Source organism: Ambystoma mexicanum, chromosome 5p (assembly GCF_040938575.1).
Source record: "Ambystoma mexicanum isolate Mex_15411 chromosome 5p, UKY_AmexF1_1, whole genome shotgun sequence".
NCBI lineage: Eukaryota > Metazoa > Chordata > Amphibia > Caudata > Ambystomatidae > Ambystoma > Ambystoma mexicanum.
The window spans coordinates 155,726,771-155,749,584 of NC_090930.1; the positions used below are offsets into that span (position 1 = coordinate 155,726,771).

Consider the following 22,814-nt stretch of genomic DNA (forward strand, 5'->3'; position numbering starts at 1 on the left):
GGTGTAATCGCCACACAATCCATAGAGGAAGTTAAGGATAAAGCCAGGCTACTGGTAACTCCAGCAGACATACAGAATTGGCATCTGCAGGTAAAGGACTTTACGGTGAAGGACAACCTATTATATTTCCAAGAACGGTTATACCTGCCCAGCACAGATTTACAGAAAAAGGTAATCTCTTGTTATCACGATTCTTTAATAGAAGGACATCCCGGTATGACCAAGACCTCGGAAAAGATCAAGCGCTACTTCTGGTGGCCGTCTTGGAAAAAAGATATCAGAGACTTTATAATGTCCTGTGGAGTATGCGCCCAAAACAAGAGTCAAAAGGAAAAACCAGCCGGCCTCTTACGTCCTATTGACATCCCGCCTCGCCCTTGGCATACGCTTTCTATGGACTTCATCACCGATCTACCTCCATGATCCGGATACAATACGATCCTAGTAATCGTGGACCTATTCTCCAAGATGGCGCATTTCATTCCACTCAAAGGCTTACCAACAGCAGCAACTCTGGCCCGAGAATTTCTCGAAAACATCGTCCGACTGCACGGTTTTCCTTCAGTTCTAATTTCGGATCGAGGTAGTCAATTTATTTCTCATTTTTGGCGAAGTTGCTGTCGGTCGGCTCAAATTGATGTGAGACTTTCGACCAGCCACCACCCTCAAACCGACGGACAAACCGAGAGGACCAATCAAACTCTGGAACAATATTTGCGCTGCATGCTACAACAAACTGAAAAAACTTGGAAAGATATCCTTTGGATAGCCGAATATGCCTACAATAACTCTGTCCACTCGGGAACTGGGAAGACCCCGTTTTTTCTGTTATACGGTAGACACCCTCGAACCTCGGAGTTGAATCCACTCCAAGATCTTGGAACACCAGCAGTAGACCACCTGCATTCTACAATCACCCAAGCCTTTAAGGAAGCCGTTTCTCACCTTCAAAGGGCTAAAGAACAATACAAGAAAGGAGCAGACCAACATCGGAAGGAAGCCCCCAGTATCAAGTAGGAGATCAAGTCTGGTTATCCACCAAATATCTACCTCTAAAAGGACCACGCACATTCAACCCAAGATACCTTGGTCCCTATTCCATCACTACCATAGTAAATCCAGTAGCGGTCAAGTTGGACTTGCCCCCTCACATGAAGATACATCCGGTCTTCCACGTCTCTCTATTAAAACCCGTGCAACCTCAAACCCGACTAACTACATCTCCAAAACCTATTCTAGTTGATGGAGAACTCGAGTTTGAAGTCAAAAGCATCCTGGATTCCAAGATCTCCAAATCTAAACTATTTTACCTGATTGACTGGAAAGGCTACGGTCCCCAAGAAAGATCCTGGGAACCTGCAGAATATGTCCACGCGCCTCGTCTAATCAATAGATTTCATCGAACATTTCCTAACAAGCCCAAACCCCCGGAGAAGCCCGGTTTGGGAGGGGCCTTGAGGGGGGGTGCTGTCATGATCTCTGCTTCCAAAAGATCAGGACTTGCCCGACTCCCTTGGAAGCAGACCCATAACCCCGGTTCCGAGTGCCAGCCAGTCCCAATTGGGACCTTTTGGACCCTGTCCTGGCGCCAGTGGCACCAGGCTCATAAAGATGTCCAGTCCCAGCGCTGGAAGCGCCGGGCTCATAATGCTTGGGTGGACTTACCTGCAGCAGACCATGCTGCTTACTTACCTGACAGTTGAACCCCTGATCCTCTTCTGTTTAGGACTACTTTTCCTGTTGGGTGGGGCAGGAGCCACTCCCTAGGTTCAGAACACTGGAACTCTTCTGGAAAGCAGGAACTCTTTTCTTACCTAGGCGTGGCTGTGGAAGGAGACCTCTAAGCACTACAGGAGGCTATTTAAACCACACCCGATGGCTGAATCTTGCTTTGCGTTATTCTGCATTCTCTGCAGCAGAACGCTCATCGTGTCTTCTGCTTCTGATCCTGGGTTTAAGGGAACAAAGGCTTACCATCCTGGAATCCAGTCTTCAGCAGCACCTGTAAAGACAAAGAAAGAACAGGTTAGCACTACGGTCTTCAGTGGCAGCGCATCTCTTACCTGGTCCATCGGCTGTCACCAACGCCTCGCGCTGCATTCCGGCATCTGAAAGACAAAGGCTTACCTACTCTTCGCATACTCCGGAGGTCTTCGCACTGCATTCCGGCATCTGAAATACAAAAGCTTACCAGCTCTTCGCACGCTCCGGAGGCCTTCGGCGCTGCATCCCGCATCTGAAAGACAAAAGAAGGTGCGTTTAAAGACATTGGGCAACTTTATTACTCACGTGCCATTACTCCTTCCCACGCCGAATCCAGTGGGTATTCCAGCACCCTTCAGCTTCTCTAAAGCTCCGAACTTGTACCTGCAAGATAAAAGGGACAGTTAGTGCGCATCGTGAAGCAGGCTACAAGCGCTTACTTACGTGCTTCCAGGCGCTTCTATTCCTCACGCGGGTTCGATCCTCAACTCTCATCAGCCCGCCATCCGCCATCGCCGGAACCCTGCAAAACAAGGGATATCATTACAAAAGACTTTTAAGACATTTGAAGTGCCCAGAACTTACCGTTCGTGCAGTTAACGACGGACAGCAGTCCTCTGAGGTCAAGAAGCCTGCACCCTTATCCAGTGAAGAAACTGGTTACGGCACCCTGCCCCGAGGCAGATGGAGAGCTCGCCGTTCACTTACCTAAGGTGAAGGCGTTAACCTTTGGGGTTCTACAGGAGAAGAGAAAGGGAAGAGGAGAGAGGCACCCAATAACCCCAGTTCATTAATCCCATATTTTCTATCTGCAGACATCTTACTCTTCGAGTCAGACATACAGTGCACAGAGGTCCAGCCCAAAGAGCCAACCGTGTGTTACACATCACCTTTGAAGATACAGCATTCACCCAGTCAAGACCGGCGCCTCTGCGGGAATCAGGTGAGCGTTACAGATAGATTGTCACTGTGGCCTTCTGGTCATGCCATTGCTTCATCAGCTCCTGACTGGCCTTTAGGTTCTTTGTTGACTGTTCCATGTACTTTGCCATTCTAGACAGAAGGCAGAGTACATAGTCCACCACATCTCGTGTAGGGGATGAGGGTTTGCTTTCCCATCCCTCTTTCACTAGACTTAGTGAACCTCATACAGGGTGTCCAAACAGAAGCTCAAAGGGGCTAAACCCTACTCCGTTTTGTGGTAACTCGCTGTAGGAGGACAGAAGGCATGGCAGGAGAATATCCAATTTTCTCCTCAGATGCTCTTCCAAGCCACCTACCATGCCTTTCAGGCTCCTGTTGTACCGCTCAACAAGCCCATTGGTTTGTGAATGGAAGGATGTAGATAACATATATGTGACTCCACACTCTTCCCACATGGCCTTCATATATGCTGAAATTAAGTTTGATCCCCTTTCAGAAATGACATCCTTGCGGAATCCAACAAGGGGGAATATCCCAATCAGATCCTTCGCAACCACATGGGCTTTGATACTCCTCAGAGGGACAGCCTCGTGGTATCTTGTGGCATGGTCTTCCCCCACCAAGATATATCTGTCTCTGAGCTGGTTTGAGGATCCAAAGGACCCACAATATCCATGCCTATTCTCTCAAAGGCCGCCCAGCCACGGGCGGCCCCACCTGACTTGCCAGAAGCTTGACAAGTCAGGCAGGACCGGACAAATTCCTTAGCCTTCACGCCAAATTGCAGCCAGTAAACATGCGCAGACAACCGGTCTGGCGTCTTAGTCACTCCCAAGTAACCAGCTAAAGGAATTTGGTGAGCCAAATCCAAAAGGAACTTTGTGTGACATTGTGGAATCACTAACCGTCCGGTGCCCTCTCCCTCAGAGTCTTTTGGCTCACTGTACAGGAGTCCAACCTCCCAGTACACTTTAAACAGGTTGGGTGCCTCACCCTTAGCCTGTTCCTCCGCCTGCGTCTGCAGCCCCACCAGAGTGTGACACTTTTTCTGGGCTGTGAAGAAGTCAGTCTGACCTGGGCCTCCATCTGATTCAAACTCATTCAGCTTGGGCAGGCCTTTCAGATCTGCGCCCACCTCGTCCTCCACCTCAGGTTCCTGCGCTGTGCCAGTCAACTGTTAAGTCAATGATTCCCCTGCTACCAAAGTAGGGTTGTCAGTGGCTACTAGCTCAGCTCCTACAGGAGTAAGCAACTCAGTAGTCTGTGGAACTGGACTAGGGGCTACCGGCCATGCCGGTCCTTTCAACAAGGCCTCTGGAGCAACTCCAGGCTCTAAGGCTCTCAGAGTGTTCAGCCTGGTGCTCTATTTGGCCCTCGATTGGGTTGCCGCCATGACTATTTCAGGATCAGGAAGGTCATTATCCAACAGACATGTGACAGGGATGGAGTCTTTCACCGCTACACAGTGCAGGGTCATTTCACCTTGCCAGCTGAACTCTAATGTCACCAAGGGGCACTTGCTCTTTCCATATAACCCACTGATGCACAAATCAGGCCCATCAATATACTGGCCTGGCTGTACCCACTGCCGGGTGACAGTAGCGACTCTAGCCACCGTGTCTCGGACCGCAGGAGTTTTGTGTCTGTTGATATACACATATTCTCGATAGAGTTGAGTTCTATTAGGAACTGGGGTCTCTTGTGGAGACCCGGTACCTGGCCTAGTGGGAAGTCCTCCTCTAAGAGGCCCACACTAATGATGGCCACTTCCATGAGTCCAACATTCACTATGGCTTGCTTGTGTAAACCCTTTAAAGCAGAATCCACTTTCCTATGGCCCAGCTCCTTACACACAAAACAACCATTAGGTGGTGAGAAATGCAAGTGTCCCAGTGTTAGGGGTGCATGTGCTCTTATTTTTGGTGTGCAAGCTTAAAAAGAGTTTTGGGATTTCCCTTCATTCTTTTGGGGACCTAACATCGAATAGGATTGGGTTAGACCTTTGTCCTTCCCATCCTTGTTTACTTTTTTGTCCGCTGATTTCTCTTCCTGTTTGGGTGTGCTCACCTGATCCTTTTTCCGGACTCGAGTACCCACAAACCTGTTAGCAGCTTTTGCATGCTACCTAGGGTCTGTGATAGTCTTGTCCACAAGATACTGGTGTAGGTCAACCTCCCAATTGTTCAATACATGCTCACACACAATCAAATTGTACATCTCTTTAAATGTGTCAACTTTGTTACCGGCCAGCCACCCACTCAGATATTTCAATGACAAGTGTGTGAACACTTCAAATGTCTGCATACTTTTCTTTCCAAGCTCTCTGAAGCTCTTGAGATACTGGTCTGGCGTTTTGCAGAACTTCCTGAGGAGGGCTGCCTTCATGCTCTCATAAACAGGCCTTTCCTCAGGAGTTAACTGAAGAATTACATCAGCCCCTGGTGTCTGTAAGCGACTAATAAGGGCTGCACCCCACAGTACCTCATTCACCTCCTGTAGCTGGAAAGCCAGCTCGAGCGCTTCAAACCAGTCACAAATATCCTTCCCCACTTCATACGCCTGCACTAGTTCTTTGGGGATGTGCCATCGGGACTTATCCCGGGCACTTTAGTTTGAGCCACTGCTGCTGCTTTCGCTAGACGTGGATCTGCTGGCGTCCTTCTTCTCTTCAAGGGGCAGCTTGCGCAGCTCTATGGTTGCTCTGTCCCGCTCCATGGTGACCTTATCCCGGGGTTTCTGTTCCTCTAGCGCTAGTCTACTCTCCCCAAGCAGGAGCTTTCTAGCCGATACCTCATTGACAGCTGGAACAATTACTGGGCCACTTAGAGACTGTGCTTAGGCCTGGGACCTGCAGGATGCCACACTAGCCACTGTCCTCGCTGACACTCTTAAGTGTTGAGAAACCACACTTGCTGCCCGGCAGATGACTCGTGAGAAACACTGCTCATGCAGTCATCCTCATCAGTTTACCCCTCTGGAAGGTCTTGTCCGAGCCCGTGCCCTGGGGTCTTCTCCCCAACTGCCCTCGCTTCTAACCAACCTTGGAGGCTGGTCAGTAATTGAGGTTTATTAACCTTAGTGCTGTGGGGAAGTCCCCTCTCTTGACATAAGAGGTGCAGGACATCCTTGGTCCTGCCTTTTACACTCTCCATGTCAAGATCCATGACTATTACTAATATCAAGCAGTGACTAAATGTTGCCTGCAGCAGTACTTTTATTGTTGAGTGACTAAGCGGTGCGCAAGGCTCCAACCGATCCGACCGCTTGCCACCAATGTGACAAATCAACTTCCGGGGCCACCTGTGGTCCAGGAATGAATATCGGTTTCTAAACCATCAATCAGCCCCACACCAGAAGGAATTTGAACAGGTTGGAATAGAAGTAAATTGTAAACGTCCTAGTCCAATTCTGGTAATGTGGACATAAAGGCAGGCTTATCTCCACAAGGTTGTGGATCATTTGTTAGTTGCACCACTGCGAAAATACAATTATTACCCAATAATAAAAGGGACTGTCCAGTCAAGGTTGTATACAACTATCTAATTTATTATTATTACAAGAGACAGTTCTGCGCACTACAAAATACAGCCCACCCTGTAAAGGAACACAGAGGACAGACAGTTTCACGAATGAAAGGGATGCACTGTGGTACTGACAGGAGGGTAGTTGATAAAGCAATCCGTCTTAACTGTTCAGGGTTATTTGGTTTCAGCACCAAGGGAGAAAGGGGTTGTAAATGTCACTAGGGGTCTTTTGAGAAGGACCAGGGGGACAGAACCACAATATACCTGGTGCTGGAGAAGATCCTGATGCTCACATGCGTCGAGTCTGTTCCAGGACACTTCGCAGCTCCTACGACAGAGTTCAAAATGGGAGACAGCTGCGGGGATCAGGCGACAGACATTTCGGCAAGCAAGGCTGGACAGACAGCTGCATGCTGGCCAATACGGCCGCTCAGGGTCAAGAATATTTGTCTCTATAATGGTTGGCGGATCTGGAACACTGTTTGAGGCCTCTCAGATGGCTTTAGTGACTGCAGCGAGACAACAGTCAGTTGTGCAGCTGACGCAGTTTGAGGGCCTGACTGCCTCAAAATGTCCTTAAAAGATGGATGGTAGTTGATGCTTGTTGTGGCACCCCTCCTAGCCTCTTGGCAGGGCTCTTGTTGTCCTTTAAGACAGACAGCCCAAAACTGAGGAGTGTGTTAGCCGGCAACAGCCTTGTCCTTTGTTCAGATACTCTCTGGTACTTCCCACCTAGGAAGCTTGAGGCAGAACCTAGCAGGGCACGCTGTGTGCTTGCTGGGAACTGGTTCTGGAGTTATTGGGTGCGACCTCTGCGGTCGGTATTGCCCTCGGTTGCCTGGGAGATGTCTAGGGGAGGGATCTTGCTTCCCTCTTGGAAATCCTGGCCTTCTTTCACTGGTGGCAGCTGTGAAGGAAGTCCTTCCAAATGAGTCCTTCTTCTTACTCCTTTCAAAGTTGCTCGATGATCTGCCAAAGAGGGGCTCAACACTCTTTTAACGCCAAATGAGCCCCAGTGATTGGTGCAGGCTAAGCCTACCTTAATGAACCAATCCTGGGTCTCCACCAAGAATCTTCTGCTATGTGTGAGGTCATAACCAAAGTGCTTTGCAACAGGAAAGATAAGGGATGACAGCATGTACTACTAAATCCCACCCATCTTGCCGTCTGTTGTGGATCAAAGTGTCTGTCTGGTTAATTGAGCTCTGTGTGACTCCTGATCAAAACGCAGGACTCCCTTGAAGTTTGTGGTGAGAACAGACCTTCTGTCTCCATCAAATCAAATTCTTCTTCCCTCTGAAAGGAGATTCCCTGCAGGGGTTACCTACTGTAAACAGTTGCCAAAGACATGAGATTCACTGCCCTTTATACAGAGGGGTGGCAACTATCTTCAAGTTGACACATTGCATATCAAAGAGGTGTTAGTTTCCTGTCCCTTGTGTTAGTTCTGTGACAAATTCTCTTTGCAGGCCTGCTTCCATTTAACTCTCTTCAGTGTGCGCTGCCACCACACAGAACCCAGACAATAGAACAGGGGCGATGCATGGAGCCTTTGATATTTAAATAGGTCGGCCATGGCAGTGGAATATTTTGCATTCCCCCTTCCTGAGATGCTTTGAGGTGCCTGTGACGGTCACATTCCAGCTAAATGTGGCAGGGAGGACTGCGCATGTAGGCTGTCTGTCCCCGGAGTACACTTGTCTATGTGTTTGTTGTTCGGCGAGCATAGGAAAATGTGTGCCCCACACATTTTCTGGGGTTGATCTCCCATCACTCTATGTCTTACAAAATTTCTAAAAATCCTAAATGAGCTCACTCCCAATGCGGATGGTCCAATACCTCACACCATTCCCCTCACCCCACTCACATGTTGTTGAGGCAGCTCCGTATTTCATGAATTGGGATTCAATTTCTGCAAGATGACAGCAGAACCATGGATCTGTAGAGCCAGAGGCTTTGGCTGTGGTTTTGGTGAGAAGAAGAATGACAGGGAGGTTGATGATGTGACCAGTTGTGCGTGCCTAGTGCATCGGCAGAGAGTACCAAAAGAAGTAGTGGAACTTTGACCCGTGCACGGAGCAACGTGCAACACATTTTTCAAGGGATGCAGTCATGCTGGCTGACAGCCAATTGAGTTGAAACAGCTTTTAGTTTAGTTGTCACTGCTATTGGGTGGTGAAGTGGAGAAATGTGCTTTAACTTCACAAAAAATAGTGCTGGAATGGGGAAAATGGTTGCAAAAGTAGAGGAACTGTTAATACTAGACAATAAAAGTAGTGGCACTTCGCTCGCGACCGTTCCCGCTCACTTCGACCACTGGCCTGGTGATGAGATTAGTGACACTGTAATGATGAAACAAGAAATGGGCCTGGACAGGGTGTGAAAGGAGGACTCTGCAGATGAGAAGAAGCTAGGACATCAATGCTGAAATCAGAGGTATGTAAAGTCGGGGAGGGAGTGGTGGGGAGGTGGTAATGTAAAGAACCTAAGGTGGCTGGGTGAGGAATTGTAGGCTAATTCTCGGAACAGGAAAGGTGACGGTGGGTAAGGGGACTAGGAGTGCCAACAACATGGAAGTGAGAGCTACTGCCACTGGGCAAGCACAGCAACACATGAGCTATGAGTTACAGGGAGCACAGTGGCTCATAGACTGAGTCGAGGCAACTTGGGGACTTGTGGGCTTTCAATGGGGCTCATAAACTGTGAGTTGAAGCAACATGGGGACTCATGGATCATGAGTGGATGGAGCACTGGAAATCATGGACAATGAGTCGAGGGAGCACTAGACCTCCTGACCATTGAGTGTCAGGAGCATAGGGGCTCGTGGACTCTGAGTGGAGGGAGCACTGGAAATCCTGGACTATTAGTTGAGGGAGCACTAGACCTCCAGAGCTTTGAGTGTCAGGAGCATATGGACTCATGGACTCTGAGTGGAGGGAGCACTGAAAACCTGGACTATGAGTTGAGGAAGCACTAGGCCTCCTGAGCTATGAGTATCGGGAGCATATGGACTCATGGACTCTGAGTGGAGGGAGCACTGGAAATCCTGGACTATGAGTTGAGTGAGCACTAGACCTCCTGAGCTATGAGCGTCAGGAGCATAGGGACTCATGGACCCGGAGTGGAGTAAGCATGGAGATTCATGGATCAAGAGTGGAGGGAGAACTGCAAATTCTGGACTATGAGTAGAGGGAGTACTTGGACGCCTGGCCTTTGAGTATCAAAGAAAAGGGACTCATGGACTCTGAGTCTAGGGGGCAGGGAGACTCATGGCCCACGAGATTAGCAATCCAGAGAGACATTTGGTTCGCCACAGTGTGCTTATTTCAGGCATCTTCTGGGTGTGACAATCTGCTTTAATGGCATAAACATGTTGCATGGTCCTTTCTATCTAATCTTGGTACCTGGTATTGTTTATTCTTGCATTCCTTGTTCCTGTTTAGCTGCATATTTGGACTTGCTTACTTGACCCTTGTAAAGCTTGGCTCTATTTTCTTACACCGGTGATTCGTTGATCCTATCCATCATATTCTTTGATCTAATGCACCTCACCTCTTACGTAACCTCCCTTTCCTCTAATGATCTACTCTCAACTCTGGTATCCATTGCTTATATGCCTGCCATTCTTTGCAGTCATGCCTGCAATTCTTTTCTCAAATGACTTCACCCTGTGCTCTCATGACCTCCATTCTTCGCTCTCATGACTGCCATTACTTGCAGTCATGTCTGCCATTCATGGCTCGGTCATGTATTCTGTTTTGCTCTGATAACCAATGAGTTTCCCTTATGCCTGCCATGCATGTTTTTCTCTTATGCCTATTATGCACGTGTTTTCCTTATGCCTGAGATTCCTTGCCCCTGATTGCTATGATTCTGACCTGTGATGCCTCTCATTCCCTATTGCCATGCTTATCATGATTTACCTGTACTTTGCAGCTACTATATCTGGCCTACTCTGCCACAATGTCTTTCTTTTCCGGCTCTCATGCCTGCCATTATTAACATTCATGTATGCCATTCTTTTATCATGCTCGCATCATTCATAGCTCTAATGTCTGCCATTCTTTGAACTTATGCCTTTGGTCTGCTTTTTTGCAGTGTAGCAATGCTTTACAACCCAATGGCAGCTGCAGCTATGGACTCCCTAGAGATGGAGCTGCATAATGCTTCGTCCCCATCGGGCAACAGCCACTTTCCAGGCTGGGATGATGACGGGGACTCCAACTCCTCCACCGTCACATCTTCGGACGCCTTCTTCTCTGACGCGGTGAACCCATGGGACATTGTCCTATGTGTCTCTGGAACCATCATGGCTTGTGAAAATGCCATTGTGATTGCAATTTTGTTCTACACGCCTACTCTGCGGGCACCCATGTTCATTATGATTGGCAGCCTGGCTCTGGCGGATTTCCTGGCCGGCTTGGGATTGGTCTTTAATTTCGTGGTCCTCTACCTCTTCAACACAGAGTATGCAACGCTCAGCTCGGCTGGTGTGCTGCTGACCTCCTTCTCAGCTTCCATTTGCAGCCTCTTAGCCATCACCGTGGACCGCTATCTGTCGCTCTACAATGCCCTCACTTACCACACGGACAGGACCTTGACGTGCACCTACACAATCTTGGTCCTCATCTGGGTGGCCTGCATCTGTATTGGGCTGCTGCCAGTGCTGGGGTGGAACTGCATCCGGGATCAGTCCAACTGCAGCATCCTTAAGCCCGTCACAAAGAACAATGCCTCAGCCTTGGCGGTAATCTTCCTCCTGCTTTTCGCCTCCATGATGCAACTGTACCTCCAGATCTGCAAGATTGCCTTCAGGCATGCCCAGCAAATTGCAGTCCAGCATCAGTTCATGGCCACCTCCCAAGCCTCCAGCACCAGGAAGGGGGTCTCCACTCTCTCTGTCATCCTGGGCACCTTTGCTGTGTGTTGGATTCCCTTTGCGATTTACTCCCTGGTAGCAGACTCCAGTTACCCCATGGTCTACACCTATTCTGTGGTGTTACCCGCAACCTTCAATTCTCTCATCAACCCCATCATTTATGCCTTCCGAAATCCAGACATCCAAAAGTCCCTCTGGCTGGCGTGCTGTGGCTGCATCCCCCCCAGTTTCTCCTTCAGAGCAAGGACCTCAAGCGATGTGTAGAACGTGCATTGGGGCATCAAGAACCAGAACTTATCTTCAGTGTCTTTCTAAAGCCGATGGGAGAACGCCTTCTAACGATGTCAAAACACCCCAAAGTTATTATTTTGTGCATTTTTATTTTACAAAAATGTTCACTTGAATTTGATGTCCTTCTTAATGTGAATGCGGAGCGCGATATTATGAGTTTTCTAATAGAATAATGAGGTTATCCAAAGTGCCAATGAGTATGATGTGTTAGTCCCATAGTGTTAATGCACACAAAGTTGCAGTAACTTTGTATCTGAGCTATACAGCAGAAAGAGATTTAAGGGAAATATGGTGGCCTGACCTAAAGTTGTGCATCCTATCAAAAATATCTTCCAATGATTGTTTGTTGTGTGCTATCTCATGTGATTACAATTGCATGCCAATTGACGCCCCTCAGTTAATCGTCAAGCTGAGGGTATAATTGCATTACCGTATGACTGTGAGTCTGCGTATTTGCTGATTGTAGGACATTCCTTCTCCTAATCTTTACATCCTGACTGGTAACTATATTGTCAACAGTTGTCTTTTGTTCAGAATTACTTCTGATTGGCTCCCCCTTGATCTGTCTGAGATGGCTGTGAATTCCAGTGGAAGCCTGACTATACTAGAGGTCGGCTCATCGGCTCACCAAATTTTAATATAGAGTCAGGGTTGACCATGAATGAGAAGATGCACATGTAATGAAATTCATTGGTGATCTTTTGCATATTTACGTGCCATTACGTGTAAGCCCAACTGGATTTTTCCATTTAGTGGATCGACAAAGCCAGCCATCCATTCTACTAATTTAGCATTTTAGCAGATGCATCTAGGATATTGAGTCCTCAAAGTGTTTAATCCCAAGCGTCTTTTTTTGCCTGATCTCACTACAGTATTATGTTTTATCCACATATAATATACTTTGCAAGCTCAGCCACAATATGTTGGACCAATGGAAAGTATTGATGACACAGACAAGTAGCCCAAGGACCAACTCAGTCTGGCACAAGCACTCTAATTTTATACCAGAGAAGAAAGCCCCCCAACAACAGATTTTTATTTTTGTACTAGAGTAATGCATGAGGCACTCAACTACATCACTGTCAATGTTCAGCAGAATGTGCATTCTTGTGCCATGTATTCTCAATTGTCTATGGGTCTAGACATTTTGGCTTCACTGGTTAAGGTAAGGTAAACATTGGCAAAGAAACATTCAGTCCATATGTTTCCCGCCTGCCCATTTGTCAAAATGATATTTCAAAATCTTACAGCCACCACAATCTTAAGCCACACATCAATGTAGGATTCTTTTAAGACGTTTCAAGCAAAGGTCAAAGAGGCCATTATATGTTTCGGGGCTGTTTTTTTAGTTTTCGAGTTAAATAATGATTAGGGTTCCAGGCATCAATTGCACACCTCTCCCCCAGAAGAAGCAGGCAGTTTGCCACATTGATAACATATTTTTGGTATCATTTTGCAGATGGATATCTAATTTCTTAAGACTGAGCAATAAAGTAAACTCTCAATGACAATATAATAATGACAATTTCAGCAACCCGCATTCCTCGATGGAATTGAACTGCCCAGATATGCTACCTGCCATTCTAAAAAGATGTCTATATGGGCCATAATATCTTTGATGATGTATACAGCTCACAACCACGAACTGAATCGTACGTTTAGGGATGCCTGTTGCAATGCCAACATATCATTTATGTCACGCTACTCCTGAGCCCTCAACAACAGGATACACCGGTTAAAGATCGTAAACTTTCTTGCAGCCCCCCAGTTGCTATTGAGGAGAATGGCGTTTGTGAGATTGGGTACATGAGTTAAGCCATGTTTTAGGATTATTTGTGTTAATGCCAAAAGCCAAGCAAAGAGTATGACTTTGTCAGAAGAGTGTTTCAGAAACAGTGATGATCAGCCAGTGGCTAGTGTAGTTGGTACATGAATAGGGAAACATGGGAAAAGCATTCTCAAGGTGAGACATAAGACAAACAGGTGGGTGGGCTGCAGGGGATGCTGCGGCTGATGTGGCATGCCACCACTTGCGCCAGGATGTTGCCCGTGTTTGTGAAATAGGACTCTGCCAGGAGTGTCTTGTTTTTTAACAACTCTTTCAATCTGGCAGCTTTCGACAGAGCATTATCCAATCTAAATACTGCACTATTTACTTGTTACTGCACATTGAAACTTAGCAAAAGTGGTGACAATATCAAATGCATGGACAAGTTAACTTTAGGTTCAAAAGTCCTACTTGTATGCCACAATACCCCCAAAATATAATGGTTTTCATGATTTTGCTATAAAACCTTCGTTGACATCCCTTCCTGTAGATTTTTACTGGAATGTTGAATTCTGATGACAAAGTTGCAGCAGGCCTGAATTCAAGATTAATCTGATGCATCAGGTGTGACTCATTCTCTTAATTTATATAAGGTGGTGTTTATGGTAAACCTTCACCTGGATAACGAGGTCCGAAAGATCTCCCGGCCCTGTTCAAGTCCAGATGATAAGTTCCCAATCGACTCTCTTCTCTTGGGTCCTTCTTGACATGAGTTTCCTGCCTCTCGTTGTCCTCTGGGAGGAACCCCAGACTAAGCTTGCAGGTAGACACGCTAAGCTCAACAGTGAATGCTTAAGCGTGCGGCTATTGATGTCATGATAGTTCAGGGATGCATAGATCCTAACATTTTGGAGAGTCCTACAAAGTGCAGGGAAATCGTGAGAGATTACTCTAACTGCTAATTTCACTGTGCCACATTCTGTATATGGGGGGTGAGATTTTATGATTCTGTTTCTCAACACACTTAAAGGTTTTTCTTCCCGGGACTTGTAGCCCGAGTTTTATAATGGGAAAAGAGGAACTGCACGTCCCAGAATGCAACAACAAAAACAGGACTCGATAAGCACCTACAGATTGGAATGGGTCATGTTGGCAACCATGCTCGGACCCTCTAAAAGTAGAGAGCAGCAGATCAGGTAGTAGGGAGTTTTAGTGTCATTGAGTCTCTAAGAGCAAAGACTATATCCTCTTAAGAATTATTTTCTTAACAAACAATTTGTAAAATAAACCATCACATTTCCATTAAATATATGAGAATGCAGAACAATCATACGTTTTTTCGGCTCAATTCAAATAAAAGTATGACAGTAACACGCTTAAAAAACATATATAGAATTGTCCATCAGTGGCTACGAGCTATCCGGAAATATTCCACTGAGGGGTTCTGATGGACAACGAGAGTGAATCGCGAGTGGCCTATGATGTGACTCTGAACACTGAGGTGGATTGGTGGATTATTACCCATTGGTTGATAATCAGCCATGTGTAATTTTAGGTGCGTTTCAAACAATTTGGCCTCTTAGAAGAAAGGTAGGGTCCTTTCCTCAAAGAGCCCACCATTTCCTGATTCCCCAGATGACCAGCGTGGGGAATGCTCAGATTACTTACTGGCAACCTTCATCACTCCTAGTCCTACTCTTTTCTTTTTGTTAGCCTCACCCCATCACATCCCGGGGTATAAAGCACCTGACCTGTCCCATAATCGTCCATGGTGGCTTCAGCAGGTTGTGTCCACTGGCATTATTGTGAGGTACATCATGGTGAAGGAAAAGGGAGCTACTGACTCTCTTATGGTTCTTAGCTTGTGCAGCCTTTTCTTTGAAGTGTCATAGTGTGTCATGTTTGGAACATTGTGACATGGTTAACAGGGATCGCTTTGTTTGTCCCCCAAAAGCATTGTGTTGGTTGTGAGGGCAATCGCACACTGGGTATGCTGGAGGATTGTGTCCTGTGTGGTTTTATTTGGAGTGCCTGTTCTCTGAGTTAGTCAATGTTCTCCTTGCCTCCACACATAGGAGCTGTTGGGTGGCACCACCTGGAGGTCTCAGCGCAGCCCCCTCGTAAAGCAGGTGCTTACTCTCTCCGATGACCATTGTTCCCTTTGTAGGGGTCAGGATCTTATGAACCCCAGCCTTATTTTCCGGCCTCTTTTGGGGTTCCCCCTAATCATGCATGGACTACCGCAGGCCAGTAGTCGTGGGGTAATATCCCATAGAGGGATGTTCCTAATCTTCTGGCTCTGGGAATAGAGTTGTGATTATGACTCTTATGCTGAAGGGAGTGCTGGGCTACTGCTCCTCAAGTTAGAATTCCCCTGGTGGTGCATTCTTCCCTGGTTTCCTGGGGCATCTGTGATTCTCTGGCATGTTTTGGTCTCTCTCCAGAATAAGGCCCCTTTGCTGCCCTGAAGTATTCCTATTGTGTTGCCTTGATATCCATAGCGACTACCTTGTTGCCCCTTCCCGGTTGGTGCCAGTGAGGAAGGCCCTTCACACTCCCCTTTCTTTCCTTGGAACCTTGGGAGGGGGTGTTGCTTGGGATTCCCCATGCGGGTGCTAATACTCCTGATGTGCATGGAGGGGGTAATTCCTTTTCGGGTCCAGTATGTGCCGGTCTGATCTTTAATCTTTGGTATACTTCAATAAGCAAGTACTGCAATGAGGAAGAGGAACATGGAGGAAATGCTCAAGTTGCATACCAGTAATCTTCATTACTCTTAGTTCTGCTCTACCTCATCACAGTACTGATGCCCACCTCTCCCTAGGACAGGTCAGGTGCTTTGTACCAGAGGCTGTGTGGGATGGAGCTAATCATGTTTTTATAAAGAAGATTTTTGGGAAAGGATTCTGTTGGAAGGTCGCTACAGGTAATGTAGGTATGCTGGATGCGGCCCTGGGCTGTATTGTAAAGTCGGCCGAAGTGGGGATTGGGGGGATCCCAAGAAGCGTTTTTTGCGGGTGTGTAGCATCACTGCAGTGAAATATGATTTTGATTTTTTTTACATTTCACTTTGGTGACGTCATAGCAGGGAGTTATGACTTTTGGATTTCACCATCGCTAAATAGGTTCTATGGCACCCATATACAACACACTCATTCTGGATAAACAGCACCAGGAGCAACATGAAACACAATTTCAGTGATGCAAGTTTAACGTAGCGTTAATGGATGCATGCTTTCAGCATTATTCACGGGGTAAAAGATCCACAGATGTTTCGGCCCCACTCCGAATTGGGTACCTTCATCAGGGCATAACATCACTGATCACTAATGTACTATCTGATGAGGGAATGCACAAAAAGCAACGAGTTTGCAGGAGTGAAATCTGTCTCGCTGTCTAATTCCGATATATGCAGTGAGGGAAACAATCATTTATGTTTCAGTAGAAAGAGTGAAAGGGGTGCTCGTAGCTTTTGTTGTTTCATTAAATCCAAAGTTTAGCTGTAGACGGTGTACAGAAGTTTTTACAATAGGAAAGGTCCTAATTTTTGCATGCATCTATGTGGCGGCCATTTGGCCCCCTCAAAATAATAGTCACTGTGCAACAGAGCTTCGACTTTACTCGACGTTATTTAACAAGAGCTTTTGTTTAACCTCTCTGGGATGTCAGCGCCTGCAAGCTCAAGCATTAGGCTCGCCAGCTGATGCGTTATTGTCACTAACAATCACGTGACTGATCATGTCACTGGTGATGATTTAATAATAATGTGTTTTTTACATAGCGCTTTAACCTAAAGCGCTTTACATAGGACATATTTATTTATTTGTAATTCCTCAAGCGCCACACTGCCATAGGCCTCAGGCCTTCCATACTTTACTATTATTACCCAACAGAAATGAATGGCACCGGGCACTGGATTCCATTCCAGACTGCTGCCGGAAGGTTCTACCTTTTACCTGCTGCTGATACCACCATTACTTCAAGGACATAGCGGGGCGATCCACCACTGCCCCTGCCCCCTCCCAGCCCCCTCCCATAATATGATCAAAGCCTGAGAAGCAGGTTCCATTCTATTTATAAAAAACACAGAACCGGTTGAATTAATGTGGCCTCGTGCAGACAACACTGCCAGCTGGAGCCTGTGCTGAATTCCCAAGGACAGGAACCGACCCTGGACCCAGTAATCCCATTACCCGCTACCTGGTGTGTCAAAGCTCTTGCAATATGAGGCTTTGATAAACCTCAGGGCTGCCTAGGAAGGGCACACCCTTAAGATGTAAGCACACATCGGACCCCAATGTTCACACACACAGAGGGTGTTGATGACAGCCCATGGTCCATTCTGCAGTGCCCACTGGCTGACCATTGTCTGCAGAGGCTTTGAGATAACAGGGCAGATGGCAAAAAGCACAACCTGCCAAACAGATTCTGTTGTGGCAGGAGCTTTGAGAACAATGCCAACGTGATGCAATCGGCGGCGCGCGCGTTAGCACCTAAAGGTCCGTGTGCATCCAAGCAGCGCCTTGACATCAGTCGAGGGGCTCGGCTTCGCTGCCGCCTCCCACTGTGGACGCTTTGCTAAAACAGTCGCCATGTCCCGGGGATGCAGCGGGCAGCTCTTCACAGCAGAGCTCCAGCCGCCCCCGCCCCAGTCAGTCGCCCCTCCCGCGACTCACGAATAATTCAAACCCTCTCTTGAATTATTCAAATCTTTTTTTATGCCGGCGCAGTCACTTGAAATCCCAGCGTCTTCCCCTTTGAAGCCCGAACAGAGATGTCGAAAAATGGAATTGTGGAACGCGCACCCAGGGATTGTTATTGCGGGCAACTGGACGTGTGGATCCGTTTGAGATTCGTGGATTGAAGAATGCAGCCGCATGGGTGTGTGGTCTTCTACTTGTATCTGTCACATACACAGACCTGCCATCATTCGGGTGCTGCGTATTCAGGCCTGGTTTTCCCTTTGCAATCTGGAACTTGTAGTGTTGCTTTTCCTTTTAAAAATCCCGGAATGAAAATAGCAACAACAACACAACGGAGGGATGAGCAACTCCTGATTACATATAGTCAACATTTCATGTATTCATGATTTGTAATGCTCGACCTTTGTCTGGTGTGTGGTGCACAAATGAATGAACAGGTCTGGCACCAGGTTACCTGATAGATAAACTACATTTCTACCGCCCTGCTCTGGCCTTGAGGTCGGAAAATAAACATCCGCTCATCATTCCAAAGACACACTGGGCCTCATTACACGGATGGCGGTAAGGATTTATCGGTACCGGTAAAATACCGGTACTGGTAAATCCTTACCGCCTTACTACAAGGTCCCTTTGCGGGTTGGGAGATTTAACGCCTGCTTTTTGCAGGTGTTAAAATCCAACCCACAAAGGGACCTCGGAGCTAATTACGGCACCGCAAAATTTTGGCGCCGTAATTAGCGCCTTCCCCATTCCCATAGAGCCCTATGGGGCAGAAATGGGAATGGGGAAGGGCAATGGTGGAAGGGGGATTTGCCGCCCCTCCAACTTTGGAATGGGGCGGTAAATCCCCTTTCCACCAAGGCGGCGCCGGTATTTTACCGGCATGAGCCATGGCGCTAATATCGCCATGGCTCACCGCCTACCGTGTAATGAGGTGTCTCAAGAGGAGACTGTAGATTCTCTGTTGCAGGACCTGGACTGTGGAATAGCCTCCCGCTTAACTTAAGGAGGGCAAATTCCTGTCAGTCTTTTCGAGCAGGGCTAAAGACCCATCTGTTTAAATGAAAACCTATTTTTCCCACTATGACTTGTAATGGCATAAATGCTCGGAGGACTAATACTGTCCAACCCGTCTATTGTTCCATCTGCGCCAGGATGCGATTTAGTTCATTGGGCCTCATTCCGACCCTGGCGTTAACCAAGGCGCTATTAGCGCTTTGGTTGACGCCGTTATTTTTCCGACTCCGCCATGGTGAATGGCGGAATTACCGCCCCATTCCAAGTTTGGCGGGGGGGGTAATTCCCCATTCACCATGGGCCCTTCCCCATTCCCATTTTTGGCCAATAGGGCTCAATGGGAATGGGGAAGGCGCTAATTACGGCACCGTAAATTGCGGTGCCGTAATTAGCTCCTTGGTCCCTTTGCGGGTTGGTTTTTTAACGCAGGCGTTAAGTACCGACCCGCAAAGGGAACTCGGAAAAGGGCGGTAAGGTTTTAATGGCATCCGGTCTCGTTACCGGTGACCATTAACCCTTACCGCACTACTCCGAATGACCCCCATTGTGGGCGCTTTAACAAGTAATTAAAAATTTCAAAATTCTAATTACCTGCAGCGAGATTCGATTCAGAGCACAGAATAAAACTACATACAAACCCAGAATTCCATGGATACAGGGGTTTCTAGAACAGAAAATGAAGGTCAAATTGAGGTCCGCTTTGCGTCTATTGATTGATTACAAATTGAATATTATATTTTATATTTAATGTTAAAATGTTTTTTTTTTTAAAGCGCCTCATCCTAGTGTCACAGCGCAGGTGCTGCCCGGCTGATATATGGGTCCAGTGTAGTACCACATTTATTTATTTATTTTTCCATTTGTAGAAGCGCGCAAAGCCCTCAGGCATCTAGGCGCTGGCTCCCGGCATGATGAGAGCAATAGGTACACACGGTGTAGAGGGTTAGTTAAGCAAATGTGTCCTAAGCTTTTTCCGGAACTAATGGTGGGAGGGTTTGGATCGTAGGTCAAGTGGTAGCTTGTTCCAGAGGTTGGCTGCCACCACCGGGAAGCTGGAAACCCCCAGAACCTTTGCGTCTGAATCCCAGGGTGAGCAGGCAGTGACTGTGGGAGGATCTAAGCAGTCTGGCTGGCACGTGTTTATTGAGTCCAATAATAAATAATGAAAACATGTTTTAAAGTCAGAAGCACCCAACCCAATTAGCAATATAAAGGGGACTACAGATCCCATGATTCAACATTCAGCCAGCTGCAACCAATATAATGGACCAGTGCTTACACATCCACAAACACTCTCCATCCAAAACCTTACACTATAAAATCATTTAACTAGATACATGTGTAAAACTAATCACATAAAACTGAAAAGCTCACCACATTTAGAAATTAAGGGTGTTTATGACTTATGGTAGCATTGAAGACATACAAAATAGACTCTTGGTTTCTATCCAAAACAGACAAATCTAGGTACATGTCCACTTTATTTTTTATATATACATATAGCACTTAACTCTGAGCTGAGACTGTTTTTCAGTGCTCTGAATTTTGCCAGAAAGGGGAACAGAGTGACAGGGTGATGAACCATGTTTAAAAACCAGCATCACAGAACCAAGCAAAGCGTGGAGCCTGGATTAGAGGTCTGCTACTCTGAGCTATCCGTTTAGCCATATCCATGCACATCCGTTGGAAGGTTCTGGATAGATTGCGTGTTGATAATAGTAGCTATTGAGCAGTCTCACTGGCTGGTAGTTTGTAATGTGGAAAAAGCATGCGGTGTAAAGTCAGGGCAATTTCCCCGTTCAGTTTCGTACAATGTGACGTGCCAGGTATCTGCAAATAACAGTGAATGTAGTGGTGCGTTGCGCTGATTGCCGGCTGCACAGGCATGGAGGGATGCCTTCTTCTTTCATCTCATGATCTCGTGAGCCTTCTTATCTTTTTTGACAATATTTCTACAAAGGTACTGTAGAGGAGGGCCCTGCATGGTGTGTGGGACGCCTTCAGCCAGTCCCGGCTCTCCAGCGAACGGAACTTTAAATGATGGTCCATGTAGACCCATAGTCACAATGGGCAGAAGAAAAGATGCAGATCCCAGAATGCAACTTACTATTGGATGAAGGATATCCCACGTGGCAAAGGGCCACTTGGCAAGCTATGCAATGTGCCAATAAGTGCATGGGTTCACTGCACGCCTCTGCACCGTGCAATACTTTCAGTGGTACCCAACGAGCTAATGGGACATTTGCTTTACATTCCGCAACCATATACAGCATATTCCAGAGTGTGGAATGTTGCTAGGTCTGCAAAAGATCCGGGGCTACACTAATGTCAGGGCAGTCGGGACTCGGGGTTTGCTAGCCTTTTGGTTGTAGCCCCCTCGCTTCTATCGACGACTACAACCAAAAGAACCGGGGATATAGACCCCTTAGTCAATTGAAGATTTTCAACACTACAACTACCAAGATGCATTTGTTTATTAAATGAAAGCACAAGATTTGGAAAATGCTGTCTAGGAGGCCTGCAGTGGGTAGCCTTACATCACATTGGAGGCACCTCTGCGTTTTGCTACCCCAGTGTCTAACTCCCTAATGATATCCCATTTCTCTTTTGATCCTTTCTTTCCCGTGCCCTGGACAATTGGTGAGAAATAACTATCCCACAGTTCCATTGATTTGCCTGGCTGATTATAAAGGGATGTGACAGGGTTTTGACAGGTCTTGGTCCGTTCTGAACAGGCACTGTGGCACATTATGATTCATGGGTCAGACAGGCACAGAAAAAAAAAAATTAGAAATCTGTGCAATTGTGGGAAGATTTCAATCCCTTGGGATACGCCATTTTGGATAAGTGGACAATCCTTGCTCATCTCCATTCCTTTTAATGGGATCACGCTCCAATAAAACCCGGTTTGCCCCTTCTTGGAGAGTCGCCGGATCGAGAGTCGGGCAGCAACATTGAGTGGGAACGCGTCTTCGTAATGTGCCAAACCTTCATTGCCCTAACAGTGGAGATACAGTATGTTGTCTATTTCAGTCAATTGTGTTATGGAACTAAGCTTGTCATGTGTGAGTGCAGGCTGGGCAGATTACTGCCCACGCGGCAGTGCGATGGAGAACTCTTCCACATCAGCCTGCATCCAGCCAGGGTGCATGTTATAAACAATGGACATGTTTCATGTTACTTTGAATTTCACTGTTTTCTGTTTGTCGGAACAAGCAATTGACAGCATGTACATATACTAGTCTATTTTTTTACTGTATTATTTCAGATCTATTTATTTGTCTAGTATGTCAATGTAATTTTTCACAAAAAAAGAAAAACTGAAAAAATATTGCAGGGCGCAGTGCAAATGTAAAAATAAAAGGTCACGACAGAGTTTTTAAAAATTATGTTTTATACAATCCTCTACACAATTCAGATTATATGTGCGTTTTCCTGGCAGCTCATTTTGTACCTTTGAAAGAAAATGCAGCTTTAAGACTCCAGCTCTGTACACAAGTGAAATTAAACATCCTACATTCAAAGTGGTTTGCATTTTGTCTGCTCTATTATTTTTTTAATTTGTTACTTTTTCAGGCACTTACGCTGACTTCCGTCTTCTGCAGATCCCTAGTTCAGCGAGGGTACAACCGCGAAAAACAAAACATGTAAACTGAAGGATGTTAAGTACGTGTCATGGACATTTTTAAACTTGGGGGACAGGCAATGTGTCCTTTGTAGCAATA

General features: G+C 46.7%; 1 protein-coding gene across 2 annotated transcripts in view; it reads left to right on the top strand.

The window, feature by feature from the left end:
• The window catches only part of LOC138480810 (G-protein coupled receptor 12-like), a 38,676-nt gene extending 16,063 nt beyond the window's left edge, over positions 1 to 22,613 (top strand). Inside the window, exons 1-2 of one of the 2 annotated variants that reach the window (XM_069612560.1) lie at positions 8,625 to 8,867; positions 10,530 to 22,613. In XM_069612560.1, the coding sequence (XP_069468661.1) occupies positions 10,537 to 11,574 (1,038 nt within the window). In that variant the 5' untranslated portion in view covers positions 8,625 to 8,867; positions 10,530 to 10,536 and the 3' untranslated portion in view covers positions 11,575 to 22,613. Of the gene's footprint in view, positions 1 to 8,624; positions 8,868 to 10,529 lie in introns of those variants that run through there. The other variant, XM_069612559.1, reaches the window with a different exon arrangement.
• Positions 22,614 to 22,814: the final 201 nt, after the last annotated feature.